The 19691-nt window shown below is 42.4% G+C and overlaps 1 protein-coding gene across 6 annotated transcripts in view; it reads left to right on the plus strand.

Annotated features, from left to right (window-relative positions):
• The window catches only part of UBE2F (ubiquitin conjugating enzyme E2 F (putative)), a 76577-nt gene that overhangs the window by 35079 nt on the left and 21807 nt on the right, over nt 1-19691 (plus strand). For 5 of the 6 annotated variants that reach the window (XM_025403944.1, XM_025403946.1, XM_025403948.1 and 2 more), the window contains one exon: nt 15696-15763. The exons of the other annotated variant lie outside the window; for it this stretch is intronic. In XM_025403944.1, coding sequence (XP_025259729.1) covers nt 15696-15763 — 68 coding nt within the window. The remainder of the gene's footprint in view (nt 1-15695; nt 15764-19691) is intronic. 6 annotated transcript variants of the gene reach the window in all.

The following is a 19691-nucleotide window of genomic DNA, read 5'->3' on the forward strand; positions in this document are numbered from 1 at the left end:
ACAACTGGTATTGTCATTCTTTTCAATTTTAGCCATTCTAGTAGGTGTATATCTCATTATAACTTTAACTTGCATTTCCCTAATAACCAGTGATGGTGATCTTATTGTTTGCTTGTTTTCTATCTGTGTATCTTCTTTGTTCAAGTGAGTCTTCAAATATTTTGCCCACTTAAAAATATGATTGTCTTTTTTTTTTTCAAGATCGAGTTTCACTCTCGTTGCCCAGGCTGGAGTGCAGTGACTCAATCTCAGCTCACTGCAACCTCTGCCTCCTGGTTCAAGTGATTCTCCTGCCTCAGCCTCCTGAGTAACTGGGATTACAGGCATGCGCCACCATGCCTGGCTAATTTTGTATTTTTAGTAGAGACAGGGTTTCTCCATGTTGATCAGGCAGGTCTTGAACTCCCGACCTCAGGTGATCTGCCCGCCTCAGCTTCCCAAAGTGCTGGGATTACAGGCGTGAGCCACCACGCCCGGCCTGATTGTCTTATTAAGTTGTCAGCTTTCCTTTTATACCTTGATATGAATCCTTTATCAGATATGTGGTGTTTTTTTAAAGGGTTTTTATTGATATTACGTATAGAAAAAATTCTAATTAGAGACTTCGATAGCTAGATTATAAATCTTTTGTAGTTATGTATGTATTTCTCTAAATTTGTTTTAGAATGTATGTCATTAGATTTTGATGTTTTCTTATTTTGAAAATTTAATTTATAAAAACTCCCTGATACATGATAGTAAATGTGCAGCTTACATTAAGTCATAAACATTTAATGGATTTATCTGCTATCCCCATCACTTTTGGTTTGTTTCAGAGCTTTGGAGCTATGGAAGGAGAAGTTTCTGAATGTGTAATAAAGGAATATCCAATTTTTTTTTTTTTTTTTTTTGAGACAGAGTCTCGCTCTGTTGCCCAGGCTGGAGTACGGTGGCGTAATCTCAGCTCACTGCAACCTCTGCCTCCCAGGTTCAAGTGATTCTCCTGCCTCAGGCTTCCGAGTAGCTGGGATTATGGGCATGTGCCACCACACCCAGCTAATTTTTATATTTTTAGTAGAGATGAGGTTTCACCATGTTGGCCAGGCTGGTCTCAAACTCCAGACCTCTGGTGATCTGCCTGCCTCAGCCTCCCAAAGTGCTGGGATTATAGGCATGAGCCACCGCACCCAACCGGAATATCCCAATCTTTAAGCAAAGAATTACTGTTGGTGAACCTGAAACCCGAGTTGGTTCCACGCATGAACATTTTGTTTTTATTGTTTGAGACGGAATCTCACTCCATCACCCAGGCTGGAGTGGAGTGGCATGATCTTGACTCACTACAATCTCTGCCTCCTAGGTTCAAGTGATTCTTCTGCCTCAGCCTCTTGAGTAGCTGGGATTACATGTGTGTACCACCACGCCCGGCTAATTTTTATTTTATTTATTTTTTTATTTTTAGTAGAGACAGGGTTTCCCCTGTTGGCCAGGCTGATCTCGAACTCCTGACCTCAAGTGATCCATCTGCCTTGGCTTCCCAATGTGCCAGAATTAAAGGCATCAGCCACCATGCCTGGCTGACACATGAATATTTTGGAACAACATTTAAATAGTCATAGACATGTAAGAAGATAAGGAAATGGAGCAGAGCACTGGAGCAGTCCTATTGCCTCGACCAACATCCTGACCATGTAGTAGTTTACATGTAGTTTATTGTTAATATGTAAAGGTTTCAGACACATAAAATTTATACTCTCATCCCTGGTTCTTTCTAGCTTGATTTTTAGTTTTAGTATGGAAATAACCATTATAAGGGGGATAAAGTTGAAAGAAGCACAGGTGTTTTTTTTTGTGTGTGTGTGGAATCTTTTCTTTCAAATAATCTTAAAAATACAGATGCCAATTTTCTTGTGATGTAGAATAGAAATATGATGTGAGCTTTTAAAATGTCAGTTATCTGCCAAAGCATTCTCTTGACTTTCATCAGGAAAACATTCACTGCTCTCTCCTTGCCCCTTCCAAGAATTTGGCTGATGTGATGCTTCTTTGCTTACTGTGCCTACTGAGTAGGCCACCCCATCATCTGATACAGGGACACTTGATCTGTTCTCATGCTGGTCTGTCCCCTGCCTTAAACGTAACTCCAAGTCATATTCTCTCGTGGGATGCTCAAGCTTCCTGAAGTGAGTATGACAGGAATTGTTGTAAAAACCATTCGCTTCCATGGGCAAAAATAGATTCTGGTGGTCTCCAGTAAAAATGTATATGGTGTGTATAAAATCTCCAAAAATGACATAGTATTTAAATCTTAAGGTTTTTGGCATTTAAAAAATTACCACCACTCTTTAAGGTTCCTGTTCCACCTGATGGTGTCTTTTATGTGGCACAGGCTTTTTATCTTTTTTAAGAATCATGTTTAGTGAGCTATAATTTACATACAGTAAGTTTACCATTCTTAGGTAGACAGCTCTCTGCCTTTTGACAGACCTACTCAGTCACATAACCACCACTGCAATTAAGATACAGGAAGTTTCCATCACCTCAAAAAGTTCCCTCGACCCCCTTTGTAGATCCCCTCTCCATCCCCAGCCCCTGGCAGTCATCAACCTGATTTCCTTCCCTACAGTTTTCCCTTTACCAGGATATTATTTAGATGAACCCAAACAGTATGCAACATTTTGTATGTGGCTTCTCCCACTTAGCGTAATGCTTTTGACATTCATCCATGTTGTTGCATGTATTGTTATTTCAGTTGTATGGATGTACCACAGTTTGATGATCCATTTATCAAATGGCAGGCATTTGAGTTGCTCTCAGTTTTCTTAAATTATAAGAAACTACAAAATTGTTTTTTCCAAGTAGCTGTACTATTTTGCATTCCCACCAGCACTGAATGAGAATTCTAATTGCTCTGTATTTTCACCAGCATTTAGTTTAAAAAACTTTACTCATGGTAATGGTTACATAGTGGTATTTAATTGTGGTATTAGTTTGCATATTCTTAATGACTGTCTCTTTTTTGGAGATGCATCTGCTCAACTGTTTTGCTCATTTAAAAAAAATAAGTTTTTTTTCTTATTGTGGAATTTTAAGAGTTCTTTACCTTAGATATGTCTTTTATCAGATGTGTTTTCTAAATGTTTTTTCCTAGTCTATGGCTCATCTTTATTTCCTTAATACTGTCTTTTAAAGACCATGTATTTTAAATTCATTTGGGGATATCCAACTTATGATTTTTTTCTTTGTGATAATGTTGTAGGCAGAATAATGGCCCTAAAAGATGTCTATGTCTTAATTCCTGGAACCTGTTGAATATGTTATGTTACATGGCAAAAGGGAATTAGAGTTACAGATAAATTAAGGTTGCTAGTCATCTGATCTTAAGGCAGGGAGATTGTCCTGGAGTTTCTAGGTGGACCCAATGTAATTACAGGGATCCTTAAAGTGGAAAGGGAGAGAGAAGCAGTTAGAGTCAGAGAAGGTGATGTGACAATGGAAGCAGGAAGCAGGTGAGGTGATGCACTGGCAGAAAGACTCACCTGCCACTGCTGCCTCTGGAGATGGAGGAAGGGCCCATGACCCCTGGTTGTGGGCAGCTTCTGACTGCTGGTAGTGCAAGGAGACAGCCTTTTCTGGGGCATCCAGAAAGGAGTGCCCCCTTGCCAACGTCATGATCTTAGCCCAGTGGGACCCATTTTGGTATTCTGGCCTCCAGAAGATAATAAATTTGTATTGTTCAAGGCATAGAGTTTGTGAAAATTTATTATAGCAGCAATGCAAAACTGGTAAGAATAGTTTGTGTTTGTTGTGTCCTAAGAAATCTTTGTCTAAGAAATACAAAGATTTTCTCTTATTGTTAAAATTATTTTATTTTTTTGAGACAGGGTCTTGCTCTGTTGCCCCAGCTGGAATGCAGTGGCACGATCATGGCTCACTGTAACCTCCACCTCCTGGGCTCAAGTTATCCTTCTGCCTCAGCCTCCTGAGGTAGCTGGGTACACGGGAACATGCTACCACACCTGGCTGATTTTTTTATTTTTTGTAGAGACAGGGTTTCGCCATGTTGCGCAAGCTAGTCTTGAACTCCTGGGCTCAAGTGATCAGCCCACTTTGGCCTCCCAAAGTTCTGGGATTACAGGCAGGAGCCACCATGCCTGGCTTTATTTTTTTTAAAGCAGAGGTTTTATAGCTCTAGGTTTTAGTTAGGTGTGTGATCCAGTTTGAGTTAATTTTCACATATTATACAAGAAAAGAGTGTAGTTTCTGTTATTTTGCTATCTCTTTTTGCATTGTCCATTTCTAGTACCATTTGTTGAAGAAGGTTTTTCTCATTGACGTACCTTGGCACCTTTGTTGACATTTCATGACTATATGTGTGTGGGTCTATTTCTGGACTCTGTTCCATTCCATTGTTCTGTATGTCTACACTTGTACAAATACCGCTGCTTGATTATTATGGCTTTATAGTAAGTCTTGAAATCCCATCATGTGACCTCTGACTCCTTCAGCATTTTTCTACTTTTTCAAAATTATTTTGGTGATTTTTTGTTCCTTTACTTTTCTACATACACTTTAGAATCAGCCTGTCAAATTTGGCAAAAAACTTGCTGAGATTTTAATTAGGACTACATTGACTCTAATGTAAATCAATTTGGGGAGAATTGCTGTGTTCGTTTATTTGCATTGCTATAAAGAAATACCTGAGGCCAGGTAATTTGTAAAGAAAAGAGGCTAATTTTGGCTTATGGCTGTGTAGGAAGTATGGTGCTGGCATCTGCCTCTAGTGAGGGCATCGGGAAGCTTATAATCCTAGTGGAAGGCAAAGTGGAGCTAGCTTGTCACATGGTGAGAGAGGGAGCAAAAGAGATGCAGACGCTTTTAAACAACCAACTCTTGCATGAACTAACAGTAAGAACTCACTAATTACCATGGCACTGAGCCATTCATAAAGGATCTGCCCCCATCACCCAGACACCTCCCACCAGGCCCCACCTCAAACATTGGGCATCACATTTCAACATGAGATTTGGAGGGGACATACGTCCAAACCATATAATTGTCATCTTAATTATCACATCTTCTAATCCATGAATGTGGTTTATATATCTATTTTGAGTTTTCTGTTGCTAGTACATACAAATACAGCTGATTTTCGTAGAGTGACCTTGTGTCCTACAATCTTGACAAACCTGCTTTTCATGGTAGTAGTTGTATTGTGGATTCTGTAGACTTTTCTATGTAAACTATCATGCCATCTGTGCATAAAGACAATTTTATCTCTCCCTTTCAGTCTGTATCCTTCTGTTTCCTCTTCTTGCCTTGTTTTCTTGTCTAAGACTTCCAGTACAATCATGTATAGAAGTGGTGAGAGGGACATCCTTGGCTTGTTCCTTTTTTTTTTTTTCCCCCTGAGAAAGAGTTTCGCTCTTGTTGCCAGGCTGGAGTACAATGGCGCGATCTCGGGTCACCACAACCTCCGCCTCCCAGGTTGAGGCAATTCTCCTGCGAGTAGCTGGGATTACAGGCATGCACCACCACAACCAGCTAATTTTTGTATTTTTAGTAGAGATGAGGTTTCACCATGTTGGTCAGGCTGGTCTCGAACTCCCAGCCTCAGGTGATCCGCCCGCCTCTGCCTCCCAAAGTGCTGGGATTACAGGCGTGACCCATTGCACCCAGCCGGCTTGTTTCTGATCTTAGGGGGATGTTATCAGTCTTTCATCATTACGTGTATGGTTTGCTGTAGGGGTTTTGTTTGTTTTTTTGAGATGGAGTCTTGCTCTATCGCCCAGGCTGGAGTGCAGTGGTGTGATTGCGCTCACTGCATCCTCTGCCTCCCGGGTTCAGGCGATTCGTGTGCCTCAGCTTCCTGAGTAGCTGGGACTACAGGTGCCCACCACCATGCCCAGCTAATTTTTATATTTTTAGTAGATATGGCATTTCACCATGTTGGCCAGGCTGGTCTTGAACTTCTGACCTCAGATAATCTGCCTGCCTTGGTCTCCCAAAGTACTGGAATTACAGGCATGAGCCACTGAGTCTGGCCTTGCTATAGGGTTTTTGCAGATGCCCTTTATCAGGTTGAGAAGTTCTTTTCTACTTCTTGTTTGCATATATATATGTGTGTATATATATGTATTTTTTTAAATCATGAGTGGATGCTTTTTTTGCCCCAAACCAAAAATGGTCAATAATGAATGGATGCTTAATTTGCCAAATGCTTTTTCTGCATCTACTGAGGTGATCATAATGGTTTTTTTATTTTGATCTGTTGATAAGGTAAATTACATTGATAGATTATTTTTCAGATGTTGAACCAAAGCTGCATTTGTGAGATAAACCATAATTCATCATGTATTATGTGTTAATGGTTTCATATATTGCTCAGTTTGATATATTAGTATTTTATTAAGAATTTTTACAAATTCTTACCTGTCTGTGAGGGATATTTGTAATTTTTTTTTATAATGAGTTGCCTAATTTTGGTGTCAAGGTAATGTATTCTGGTCTTTGAATGGGGAGGTGTTCTAGTCTCTGGAAGAGCTTGTGTAGAATTAGTATTAATTAGTTGATTAATTTTTTTTAGACAAGGTCTTACTGTCTTGCCCAGGCTGAATTGCAGTGGCATGATCATGCTTCACTGCCGCCTCAACCTCTTGGGCTCAAGCAGTCCTCCCGCCTCAGGCTCCCAGGTAACTGGGACTACAGATGCCCACCATCTGTAGTGGGCAGATGCACTACCATGCCCAGCTAATTATTTTTTGTAGAGACGGGGGTCTCACTATGTTGCCCAGGCTGGTCTTGAACCTTTGGGCTCAAGCGATCCTCCCAAAGTGCTGGAATTACAGGTGTGAACCACTGTGCCTGGCCTGTTAATTCTTTATTCAGTGGTAGGATTCACCAGTGAAGCCACTTGTCTCTGGAATTTTGTTTTGTTGTGGTAAGATTTTAAGTATAAACACATTTCAAATAGATATAGGGCTGCCTAGGTTATTCTTGAGTGGATTTCACTAATCTGTGTCCTTCAAGGGATTTGCTCATATCCTCTGCATTTTTTAATTTATTGATATAATGTTCTTAGTATCATCTTACCCTTTTAAGTTCTGTAGAGTCTGTGTTGTATCTTCTCTTTAATTACTGATATTGTAATTTTTGTCTTTTTTATCGTTGCAAAGAACCTACTTTTAGTTTCATTGATTTTGCTCTGTTACTTTTTGAATTTTGTTCATGTCTTTGTTATTTGCCTCCTCTTTATTTCCGGTTTAATTTGCTCTTTTTCTGATGTTTAAGATGGAAGCTTAGACAAACAGTAGTGTGTTTCCATTTCCCAGTCCAACCTTTATTCTGTAGCTCTCATTTGTTTCACTTTTACGTATATTGTAACCCAGAATATATTATCTGTGCTTTACACAGTCTATTTTAAAAATATATGTCTCCACATACTTAACATTTATGACCCTCATTCCCTTTTGTAGATCTAGGTTTCTCTCTCTGTTATTTTCCTTCTGCCTAAAGAACATCCTTGAAGATTTTTCTGTAGTGCAGATTTGCTTGTGACGAATTCTGTCAGTGTTGCTGAAGGTTGAATTCTTAAGTTGACAGTTTCAGCATTTTAAGGATGTCATTCTACTGCCTTCGTATTTTTTTCCTTAGAAGAAGTTAGTGGTGGTTCTTTGTTCCACTTTATGCGATGTGCATTTTATTCTCTGGCTGCTTTTAAGATTATCACTGTTTTCAGCAGTTTGATTATAATGTGCTTTGAAGTGGTTTTTTCTTTTTTATCACATTTGGGATTTATTAAGCTTTTTGGATCTGTGAGTTATAGTTTTCATCCAATCTAGAAATAATTTGGCCAACATTTCTTTAAATATTTTTTCTGTGATCCTTTTCTGGCACTCTAGTTCATATATATATCATATATGTCTTACATATAGATTACTTCTACGTGTAAATTGTACCTCCATTGGGTCACAAGGCTTTGTTCGCTTTTCTTTCTGTGCCTCATTTTGGATAATTTCTTTTTCTGCAATGTCTCATTTGCTGTTAAGCGCATCCAGTGAATTTTTCATTTCAGATACTGTATTTTCTAGCTGTTGACATTCCATTTGGTGCTTTCCCCCTAACCGTCCATTTCTTGCTTCATTATGTTCATGTTTTCCTCTAAGTCTCAGCATCTCTATATAATAGCTGTCATTGTGTCTTTGTCTGCAGCCCTACATCCCAGAGTCCTGCCTGCTCCCTGTGCCCCTGTCTGTCCTGCCTCCTGCCTCCTGCCTCCACTCGCACTCACTCTTCTCCACCGTCTGTCTCTGTCTCTTCTCTTTCAACAGTCTGATTTGAGATGGATCAGAGCCTTTTAAGTTTAAAGTTTGCATAGGATGTAACTTCTAGTGTGCTGTAAATATTGACATTTAAAAATGAAAATAGGGCCGGGCGCGGTGGCTCAAGCCTGTAATCCCAGCACTTTGGGAGGCCGAGACGGGCGGATCACGAGGTCAGGAGATCGAGACCATCCTGGCTAACCCGGTGAAACCCCGTCTCTACTAAAAAAATACAAAAAACTAGCCAGGCGTGGTGGCGGGCGCCTGTAGTCCCAGCTACTCGGGAGGCTGAGGCAGGAGAATGGCGTAAACCCGGGAGGCGGAGCTTGCAGTGAGCTGAGATCCGGCCACTGCACTTCAGCCTGGGCGACAGAGCGAGACTCCGTCTCAAAAAATAAATAAATAAAAAATAAAAATGAAAATATTGTATTACTCTTTGAAATGTTTCCAGTATAGAATCTAAATACCACAGATATGCCCACCACCACAGATATGCCCATCATCACACTTTTTTTTTTTTTTTTTTTGATGTGTATAAGCTCTACGTCACTGACTGGAAAACCTTTGCTACTTTTTCTCCTAGCGCTCATGTTTTCATTCCACTTGTTCCCTCGAATTGCACCATAATGTAAACATTTTTATGCTTATAAGTATTTTATTTGTGATTTTTTATACTCTTCTGTAACTAGATATACAGGTAGATAGATAGATTGAGCTTTTTTTATTATTATTTTTGAGACAGAGTCTTGCTCTATAGCCCAGGCTGGAGTGCAGTGATGTAATCTCAGCTCACTGCAACCTCTGCCTCCCGGGTTCAAGTAATTCTCCTGCCTCAGCCTCCTGAGTAGCTGGGAGTACAGGTACCCGCCACTATGCCTGGCTAATTTTTGTATTCTTAGTATAGACGAGTTTCACCATGTTGGCCAGGCTGGTCTCGAGCTCTTGACCTTGTGATCCACGGGCCTCGGCCTCCCGAAGTGCTGGGATTATAGGCGTGAGCCACCACGCACGGCCCAGAACTCACTATTTGAAAAGTTCCTGTAACTAAGACTCTTAAGTGTTAAATATTTGCTTTTGAACGATTGTTGCAGTTGTTATTTGTACAGGCTCCTGCTTCTGGTTTTTCTTCCGTTGTCCTGGCTGCCTATCCTTTGCCTCATCTCCCAGCCCCTCGAAGTGAGGGAGCCTCAAGGCTTCATCCTGTCTTTGGACCTGTATAGTCAGTTCCCTGGTGTCCTGGCTATCTTGTGACAGAATGCTTTTATACCCCAAATGGCTCCCAAGCTGCCCTCTCTGTCCAACCTCTCCCAGCACTCAAGAATGATCTGTCAGCTGCCCACTCAACGCCTCCACTGGGATGCCAACTTGAAATCTCAAGTTAATGTGTCTGATTTGAACTTCACACAGTTGTGCCCTCTACAGTCCTTTTATCTTCATGGTAGCAACTCTGCCTTTTCCATTGCAAGGTCAAAGATCTTCTTTGACTCCTTCTCTCCTCCCCTCATGCCTAATCTGTCAGCAAATTCTGGTGTTGCTGCCTTCAAAATCTGTCCACTTCACCTGCTCCCACCCTGATCCTAACCATTACCATCTCTCACCTGGATGATTACAACAGATACCCACAACTGGGCTCCTGCTCTGTGATCCGTTTATATGCTCCTGTCCCTCCCCTACTGAGACCCCTTTCATGGCCCCATCTCACTCTAAATCAGAGCCAGCTACCTGCAGGGGTCTATAGGGCCCAACACCCTTTGCATCTGCTCCCTCTTTGGGCTCAGATCCTCTTCCCCCACCTCACTCTCTGACTACACTGGCTTCTGCAGGGTTCACGGAACATACTAGGCCTCTTACCATACCCACCCTGTTTCATCTACGTGGAGTGTCCTTCACCCCAATACTCTCCTTCTTCAAGTCATCATTTTCTCTGACCTCCCTGCTTAAAATTGCAGCCTCTCCCCACTTTCTACTCCTTCTGTTATGTAATTTATGTATTTTCTCTCCCTTCCACTAGAATGTACTCTTCATAAGGGCGGGAATTATGTCTTATTGATGTGTCTCCAGGGCATAGAACTGTGTGTGGCACATGGTAGGCACTCATCAACTGTTTGTGTAATGAATGATGAATTTAAGCAAATTCTGATGATAATTAAACATAAAATAACATTTCACCTGCAGTGTATCTCTGAAAATGATGATGGGGTTACTATTAGCATTTTCCCTGATTAAATTGATGCATTGGTAAATGAATATTATTTTATGCTAGAAACAAAGGTCCAATACCAGATTTCTTCCATTATTTTGTCTTTATAGATATAAACACTCAGGACTTCTTGTTCATATAAATAAGTAGATGGGGATGGAAGTTGTCATGTTATGGCTGTGCCATTTTGTCTTTGGACTTCCAAGTTAAAGGCCAAAGATCATAAAGTTGTTTTGTTTTTTTTTTTTTTTTTTTTTTTTTTTTTTTTTTTGAAAGGGTTTCTTTTTTTTGCCCAGGCTGGAGTGAAGTGGTACAGTCGTGGCTCACTGCAGCCTCAAATTTCCAGGCTCAAGCAATCCTCTCACCTCAGCTTCCCAAGTAGCTGGGACTACAGGTGCACACCACCACACCCGGCTAATTTTTCTTTTTTTGTGGAGATGGGGTTTAGCCATGTTGCTCAGGCTGGTCTCGAACTCTTAAGCTCAAGCAAGCCACCTGCCTTGGCCTCCCAAAGTGCTGGGATTACAGGCATGAGCCACTTTGCCCGTCCTCATGTAAAGTATTTTCATGATTTTTCCGCTGACTATTAGATTAGGTTCCTTCTTCCATTTTGTTGAAAGTAGAGAATTGGAAGCCACCTGACTTGGAGAAGACTTTGTCACTCAGTTGTTGGAATCCTTTGCTTCAGTTTCTGAAATGTCCACCAGAATCACTTTACCAATCCCTGTCAGCTGCAGGGACATCAGAATGCTTTTTTGCCCTGAATAGTTACATCTGTCACCCCTCACTTCAGAGCAGCTTTGCAGGCTTTTGCTGGAAATGCTGAGGAAGAGTTGAGAAAAACAGCAGTGTTATTATTATTATTATTTTTTTTTTGAGACAGAGTCTCGCTCTGTCGCCCAGGCTGGAGTGCAGTGGCCAGATCTCAGCTCACTGCAAGCTCCGCTTCCCGGGTTCACGCCATTCTCCTGCCTCAGCCTCCTGAGTAGCTGGGACTACAGGCGCCCGCCACCTCGCCCGGCTAGTTTTTTGTATTTTTTAGTAGAGACGGGGTTTCACCATGTTAGCCAGGAAGGTCTCGATCTCCTGACCTCGTGATCCGCCCGTCTCGGCCTCCCAAAGTGCTGGGATTACAGGCTTGAGCCACCACGCCCGGCCAACAGTAGTGTTATTAATTTCAGCATAGTAATATGTATACCAGTGTAGTGTTTTAAAAATCTTATTACATTCTTCCTATTTTCACCCAAAACTTGGAGCTCCAGATTCAGCCCATTCAGTTTATCAAAACGATCTGCCATATACATTAATTGTCAAACTAGTCAGCGAAATCAGACTCTTTCCCTCAGACGAAAGTCTTACTTCATTTTCATTCTAACAACATGCCTCTGACAGCCATCTCACTCTGAGCTCCTGTTCCTAGTTAGATGGGTGAGGCGTGGAGCCGGTGCCCTGGGTAGAGGAAGGCACCATGGCTGTTGTTTCTTGGCATCCTCTTTGCTTGGCTCTCAAAGGGGCGATGCCTGCTTTTACAGTGGTTTAGGGTTTGAAGTTACTAAATGAAGTTTTCATCATCCATGCCATCAGACTCCACAGTGTCTGAACCCAAGACACTTCAGCATGAACCAGGACATACTATTTATAATACCATGCTTTGTCCTTTACAGAAATGAGCATAGGCCAGGCGTGGTGGCTCATGCCTATAATCCCAACACTTTGGGGAGGCCAAGATGGACAGATCACTTGTGGTCAGGAGTTTGAGACCAGCCTGGGCAGCATGGTGAGACCCCATCTCTACAAAAAATTAGCTGGGTGTTGGTGCACACCTGTAGTCCCAGCTACTTGGGTGGTTGAGGTGGGAGGATCACCTGAGTCCTGGAGTTCGAGGCTACAGTGAGCTGCTGTGCACTCCAGCCTGAGCAGTGGAATGAGACGCTGTCTCAGAAATAAGTAATTTTTAAAAAGGAAGAAATGGGTATAGATAGGGAAAAGCAAATGGAGACGCAGACCCTACCTTAATGCGTCGCTTTGAGGTGGCTTTACCATTATTAGTGTGTCACGGGTACTTTTGCCCCTAGGAATGTCCACCCCTCGAGGCAGTTCATTCTAGTACAAGGAGAGATGGGAGGTAGGCGTTTTTGCAGGGAGGAAGAAGGTTGTAAAAGAGGAGGTGGGATGGAGAGCTGGCATGACTCCTTGGCCTCAAGGGTGTTGTCCACAGATTTGTTACCAGACAGAGCATATGTGGATGTTGGCCATCTAGAATCTAGAAATGGATTCTGTCACAGTGATTTGTGCCGACATACCCCTTCAAACAGTTTGTTTTCCCAGGGCTCCCAGTAGTCTTGAAGACACTGGAGTATGGTTCCTCAAAGGTAGTGGGGAGTGGGCTCTAAAGCACAAGGAAAGAGGAGGATAATTCCTCTAATTGTAACAGTGGGGCAGGGGCCAGGCTGGCTGATTGAGAGCTGAGTGCCAGAAACTTCCCTCAGTTGCATTCCATTATTGTATTTTAAAACCTAGTTGTCTGAGAAGTACAATGTTTTCAGCCCCAGCAGCCGTGGACAATAGTAACATATATTTGGCCCGTCCTGGACTTGTATACTGTGCTCTGGGCCACGGTGCACGTGTAGTTACAGACATACTCAGTGAGTCCTCTACCTGCCAGCTCTGGAAGTAAGCAGGCCTTCCCTGAACCGTCTCCACTTTGGGCCAGGCCCTCCCAGAGCCAGGTGCAGAAGGTGAATCAGAACTCTTAAGCTGGGGACATCATGAAGGAAACCTTGTAAATAAGAGATGCTCTTGGGTTTCATCACAGTCCAGTCTGCTCCCAAGCTGCTTTTTAAGTTGGACTGTGGAATTTCTGGGCAAATTCAATAATAAATAAGCAACTTTGGATCAGGTCTCAAAGCTGTGCAACTTCAAACAGGGAAAAAGAAGTACTGATGCAGAAGCAGATCATTTTCCTGAGAGAGATTTGTTTCATGAAAGAGAAAAAAATAGAACAGTCTGTTCTCACTTTTTAATGAGTTAAGAGAAGACATAATCCTAATAATTATTAAGTAAGAACTCGACTGGAGCAGAGGGAATAAGGTAAAGTGATAATCATTTTAGACCAAATAACATATTTGAAAGTGGCAGGCAATAGAGTTGAAACTCTGTAATCCATGAAATGAAAAGCCAACTAGAGAAAAAACATAGCATGGCAGGATGGAATGGCCAGAGCACAGCCATGTCCAAGGTGTCTCGCGTGGGTAGTAATCATTCCTAAGGAAAAGAAAAAGGACAGCACAGTGCAGCAGCAGCGTCCAGAAGCTGTGGTAACAGGTCACAGAGCGGACTGCATGGTTTGTAACGTTAAGCTGGACGTTGGATTTTTGTGTCGTGCCACAGTGGTCAATATCAGAATACGTGTAAGACACCAACATCCACACATGCTTTGACGAACAAGGATATATACTCTTGAGTATTTTATACCTAAGATGCCACTTATTTGAAAAGTTCTTATATCTGGCGTTAAAAATTTCCCCAAACAAGTGTCTTTGCCAAAGACTTTATACTGCCAGTCACAAATCCAAGTGTGTTTATAAAACTTAGAAATACGCATCTCAAAGAAGTGGAGGAAGACTAGAATAATAAATGCCGTTGGGATGAGTAAGCAACCAGTTAGGAAAAAAAATACGACCTTAGTCTGTAATCAGTTGATGAATGAATGAGCTGATTACATGTAATCTATGAAACCATTAAATTACTAAAAGAAAATATAAGAAGGTATTGATACAATCTTCGTTGGGAAAAGCCTTTTTTAAGCATGACACCAAAGACAGAAACCCTAAAGAAAGATTAGCTTCTTAAAAATGGAAAACTAGTGTTCAGAAACTACAAAATCAAAATGCAAACAGCAGCCTAAGAAAAATTGCTTGTAACATATAAAAAGCAAAGGCTAATTTTCTTAAGAGATTTTTATATTAATAATTAAAAGATGAATACCTCAGTAATAAAAGGAGAGTTTCAGAACATTGATCATTCAGTTCTTAAAAGAAAAAACATAAATGACCAGTAATAATATAAATTTTAGCCTCACTGGTATTCATCAGAGAATGTAAAATAAAAGAGAACTAGTATTTCTCTTCTATAAGATTGGCAAATAAAAAAAATGTCAGGGTCCAGGTAATGCCAGTTTTAACTGATAGATGACATAAATGTTGATACAGTCTCAACTCTTAAGGAATGGAATTTTTTTTTAATGTTGATTTGTTTGAGGCTAACAACTTGCTGTTATGCATTCATTTCATATAAAAAATTGAGAAAAGTGGTAAGATTTAATATTGCTGGTTTGTTCATGATAAATATTTTAGGAGAAGTTGAATTTTAACTTTAAAATGGTGCTAATTCTGTCAAATTTGGAAATCGAGAATAATTTAATTTCTAGTGGCTTTTCAAGCTCATTCATGCTGGAGTGCCCTGTGCTGGCACCAGCAGCCATTTAGTGACCCCTGGCTGGGTACCATATGAGTACCCTGTGGGGTCTACAGGGTGTGGGGGGCAGGATAAAGAGGGAGTGGGGGTACACAGCATGTGGATGGCAATGTCAGTGATGCTCAGACCCTGGGCATCCTCCTTTGTGCCTATTAGCCCGCATTTCCAGAAGGTCTGCTCTGTTCTGAAGGCTGTGCCAAGCAATCACTGAGGCAGTGATTCTGTCAGGTTCACTGCTGTGTCCCCAAGGCCTAGAACCATGCCCAGCAGAGGGTGGTTGCTCAGTAAGGGTTTGTTGGTCACTGTTAGTCTTGTGTCCTCCAATTGACATTCTCTTGAGGAGACCAGCAGTAAGCAGATAAAGAATTCACTTAAGGCATGAGATGTGTTCAGAGGGTTGTAGGTTCCAGGAAGATGGTAGGATGCAAGGAGGCAAGACAGATGGCCCCAGAAGGATGTCCCTTCCCTTCCCTGAGGGTGTGCTTGGCCCCATGAGAAGACAGCAGGCATGTGACAGCATGGAGCCCATTTCTGTTCAGGCGGGGGCATGACTTCCACCAGTGTGTGTGCATTTGGTAATGGAACCGAGGAACTCCGCAGGCCTGTTTTTAAACTCCTGATTCTCTGTATTTGCCATATCCTAACAGAGTGTTTGCTTTTTGTTTCCTTTTTTTTTTAATTTAAAGGATTTTTTTGTTTTGTTTTGTGTTTTTTGATAGATGAGGGTTACTACCAGGGTGGAAAATTTCAGTTTGAAACTGAAGTTCCCGATGCGTACAACATGGTGGTGAGTAGCCTGCGTTGAGCCTGTTGTTTTACTTCTCGGGCGGGGCTGCCTGTGGCTGTGGCCCGCCACTGGCACAGGGCCCTAGCACTCCTCTCTGCGTGTGTCCATGTGTGACTGAGTACTCACTTCAGTATTTTTGTGATGAATGTCACTCATCAGCAGTATTTAGAGTGTTAGTAGAGAATTTGTTTATTCAACAAATACTTATGAGTACTATGTGCCAGGCAGCCTGCCTGTGTATTTTCTATAACTCTTATCTGTTACAGTCTGGCACTGAAGAAAAAAAGCATTGTAGTTTTGTTCATGGTATGACACCAAAATTCCAGAAGTCTATAAAATGTGTATTTTAGAATTTCAGAGAACGGTGACTTGTAGTTTAAACTATAAGTGATTTATACCTATAGTTTCATGTTAATCCCTCAAAGATCCTTTTAGGCGATGATTATACCAAATACCAAAGACATTATGTCTTTGCTTTGGTGGAACTTGCAGACCAATTAGGAGAGATAAAGTGTAGAAAGTTGATAAAGTGATAAAAATGGTAAGTAGAGGACAGTAGAGATACTGATCAATGATAGGAAACTAGTTTTTGAGAATTCAGAGAAGGGAAAGTAATGATCACTTTGGAAAGTGGTCAGGGCTAGTTAAGCTTTTAGGGGGAAATCCAATTGGAGTCACCCTGATGTGGCCCAGAACCAGGGGAGGGTGTTGTAGGTGACATGGAAACATGGTGAACTGTGGTGACAGGTGTGGACATGAGAACTTGCAACCTGCAGAAGGTGGATGGGCCAGGTCAACTCGAGTGAAGAATTGGAGTTGGGGAAGAATAGAGGAAAAAATGAGAAAATTCAGAAGTGTGGGTTTGGTTGGGCATTTTCGATTTGGCAGTGACAAACCACTGGAGATTCTGAATAATTCCACACCCCTGAGTTGGGGTATTAGAGGAGGTGTGGCTGCGCCTCAGAGACGGGTGTGATGTGTCTAGGCCCAAACTGCCAGGAGTTGGCGTACGGGCAGTTCAGTGTGCCTGTTTTATTGGCGTGCAGCGTGGATATGTTTTCCTCCTCACGTGTTCTAACTAACCCTCTTGGCCCATCCAGTAGGAAAGCACAAGCTGATGGTGCTGCCAGAGAAAAGGAAGCCTCACTCCCATCATGAGGATGTGGGCATTTGGGACCCTGTGCCTGTGACTTCGCTTGTGGGAAGTGTGCTCCCACTGCCTGACGAGTGGAGTTGCCCTGACCCCAGCCACAGGGCTCCATTCAGTGGCTGCAACACTTGTTTGAGAAGCCAAACCTTCATCTATGGAAATTGACTTTTTACCAGACTACTCCATTTAGGGTTCTTTTTGAAATGTAATGTTTGGGGATGGGGAAGAGTAGGCAGTCCAAGTAATTTTTTAATTTGTAGACAAAGACGGGAAAATACACATTTCCAGTCTTTGTCCATCCACCACCTGCTGAGACTTTCCATTCTTCCCAAACCACACTGAGAAACCTGGTGACAGAGCACTGCACCGTGTCCAGTGCGAGGTGGTTTCAGAGGCTTGGTTTCAGTACAGATATTTAGAATTTGGGGACTCTTTGGTGGTTTCTGGAAACAAACAGGCATACAGTATCTAAAATTCTATATTTAGATTTGCCTCTAAATACTTATGACACACTGTTCTGGATGTCATAGCAGGGAGTTAAGTGTAAGCTGATAAACTTTCCAGATAAGTCATGAGGCATCAGAGAACCATCGTTTCAGGTATATCTGGCATCATCTAGTAGCAGAGCTCCTTGTTTTCACTATAGGAAGAAAGCAAACTAAGAGAAAATACCAGGTAAGGAATGGGCATGATTGAGAGCCTCTGTGTGCCAGGTGTCTTCACTCACTTTATTCCATTCTTCTGATAGTTCTGTGGGTTGGTTGGTTGGTTGGTTGGTTTAGTTCGTTATCTGAGACGGATCTGGAGTGCAGTGGTGTGATCTCAGCTCACTGCAACCTTCACCTCCCGGGTTCAAGCAATTCTCCTCCTCCTCCTGGGTTCTAGCAGTTCTCCTGCCCTAGCCTCCTGTCAGTGGATGATCTTAACATTTATATCTTTATACATTAGGAAGTTAGGGTTCTGAAAGCTAAAGTTAAAAATATTAGCTTTGCCAATGGAGACAGCTGAATTGTTGAAGTCACTTCATGTCCAGGGCTGCCCAGCTTTTAAGCATGTGCCCTTCCTACCACACCAGGTGGTGAGAAAATGTTTGTCATACTGTCTTGTCCCATTTGTGACTTCAAGAAATAGGAAGGAAAATGGAATAAAGAATGACTTGAAAGCCACTGAGCCTTGAAGACTTGTTTCCCTTATTCGTTTGAGACTGGCACAGAGGTTGAGGTGGAGGGTAAGGTTTTAATTTTCCCAGTGATTTTCCTGTCCTTCTCTCAGACCTGCTATTCCTCAGCCCTGCCCCCCCTTCCTCACTCCCAGTCCCCATGGGAAAACATCATCCTGTGCAGCCTTTCTGAAGTTTGATGTGCTGTGTTTGACCTTTAACTCTGTAATGATGATCTTACATTTTTCTATTTCCACTGCTGTCTCTTTTGGAAGTTTCGTATATGATGGGCTGGTCAGATTTCATCAGGAATAAAACCCCATGTTCTCAAACCCAGAAGTACCGAGAGCAGCTGGTGACTCTGCATGAACCATGTTCCTACTCTGCTTCTGTAGGGTCCTTTCCTCTCCTCTCCCCAGCCTTTCCTTCCTGTCCCACCAGCCTTTTTTTTTTTTTTTTTTTTAATGAGGCGGAGTTTCGCTCTTGTCACCCAAGCTGGAGTGCAGTGGCGTGATCCCGGCTCACTGCAACCTCCACCTCCTGGATTCAAGCGATTCTCCTGCCTCAGCGTCCCGAGTAGCTGGGATTACAGGTGCCCACCACTACGCCCAGCTAATTTTTGTAGTTTTAGTAGAGATGGGGTTTCACCATGTTGGCTAGGTTGGTGTCGAACTCCTGACCTCAAGTGATCCACCAGCCTTGGCCTCCCATAGTGCTGGGATTATAGGCGTGAGCCACTGCACCCGGCCTCCTGTCCCCTTCTCATGTTTTCTTCCTGTCTGCCTCTCATTCAGGCAAGCGTGGGGCAACTTCCTTAGGGGCCAGCGTGTATCACTGGTGTCCCCATCAGGGACCCTCCAGAAGATCATTAGGGTGCAGTACTTGGTTGAACACAAAAGTAGTTGCATTTGCCATGTTTATAATGAATCATTGCTTACAGACTCTCCCGAGCATCTCTTTCCCACTGGGCTGTGAGCCCTGAGGGAGTGCCAGCCGTCTTGCCCACACTATTTCCAATGTATAGCCTGTCATGCTAGGCAAAAAACACAGATTGTTCAGTGGTTGCCCCTCTCTCTGCCCCCCACAAACTTAACAGTGTAGAAAAGAGATGAAATAATTCAGCCAGCATAGGAAGATCACATAGGCACGGGCATTCAGGACAGAGTGTGAGGGCACACTCTGAAGGCGCCGCGTGGGTCAGTGAGAGCGGACACAGCGGCGGCCAGTGCGGATCCTAGGGGTGGGCTGGCACTTCTCAGATGCTTCTCTGCTTCACTGCCACGACTGACTTGACACAATTTCTGTACTTCATAAGGACTTTTTTCCTAAGAGTTATAGTTCCTGCAGTGAAGGTCTATTAAGACTGTGAATGTGGAAAACCTTTAATAAAGTCGATCGTCATTTCAGAATAAATTTTTAAAAGAAAAATGTCTATTTGGAATCCCCCACCCCACCCAATATCCCAGCAGCTAAAATTCAAATTTTTTGTGTGTTTTTGTCCCTTTGCCTCTGAAGTTTAACTCCCAGCCTAAAACTTGCCTTGTAATTTGTCAATTTAGAAACTGGCCAAACGGATGTAGAGACATTGAGTGAGCTCCTACATTGTGCCAGGCTCCATG

The sequence above is a fragment of the Theropithecus gelada genome, chromosome 12 (genome assembly GCF_003255815.1).
Source record: "Theropithecus gelada isolate Dixy chromosome 12, Tgel_1.0, whole genome shotgun sequence".
NCBI classification, from domain to species: Eukaryota; Metazoa; Chordata; class Mammalia; order Primates; family Cercopithecidae; genus Theropithecus; species Theropithecus gelada.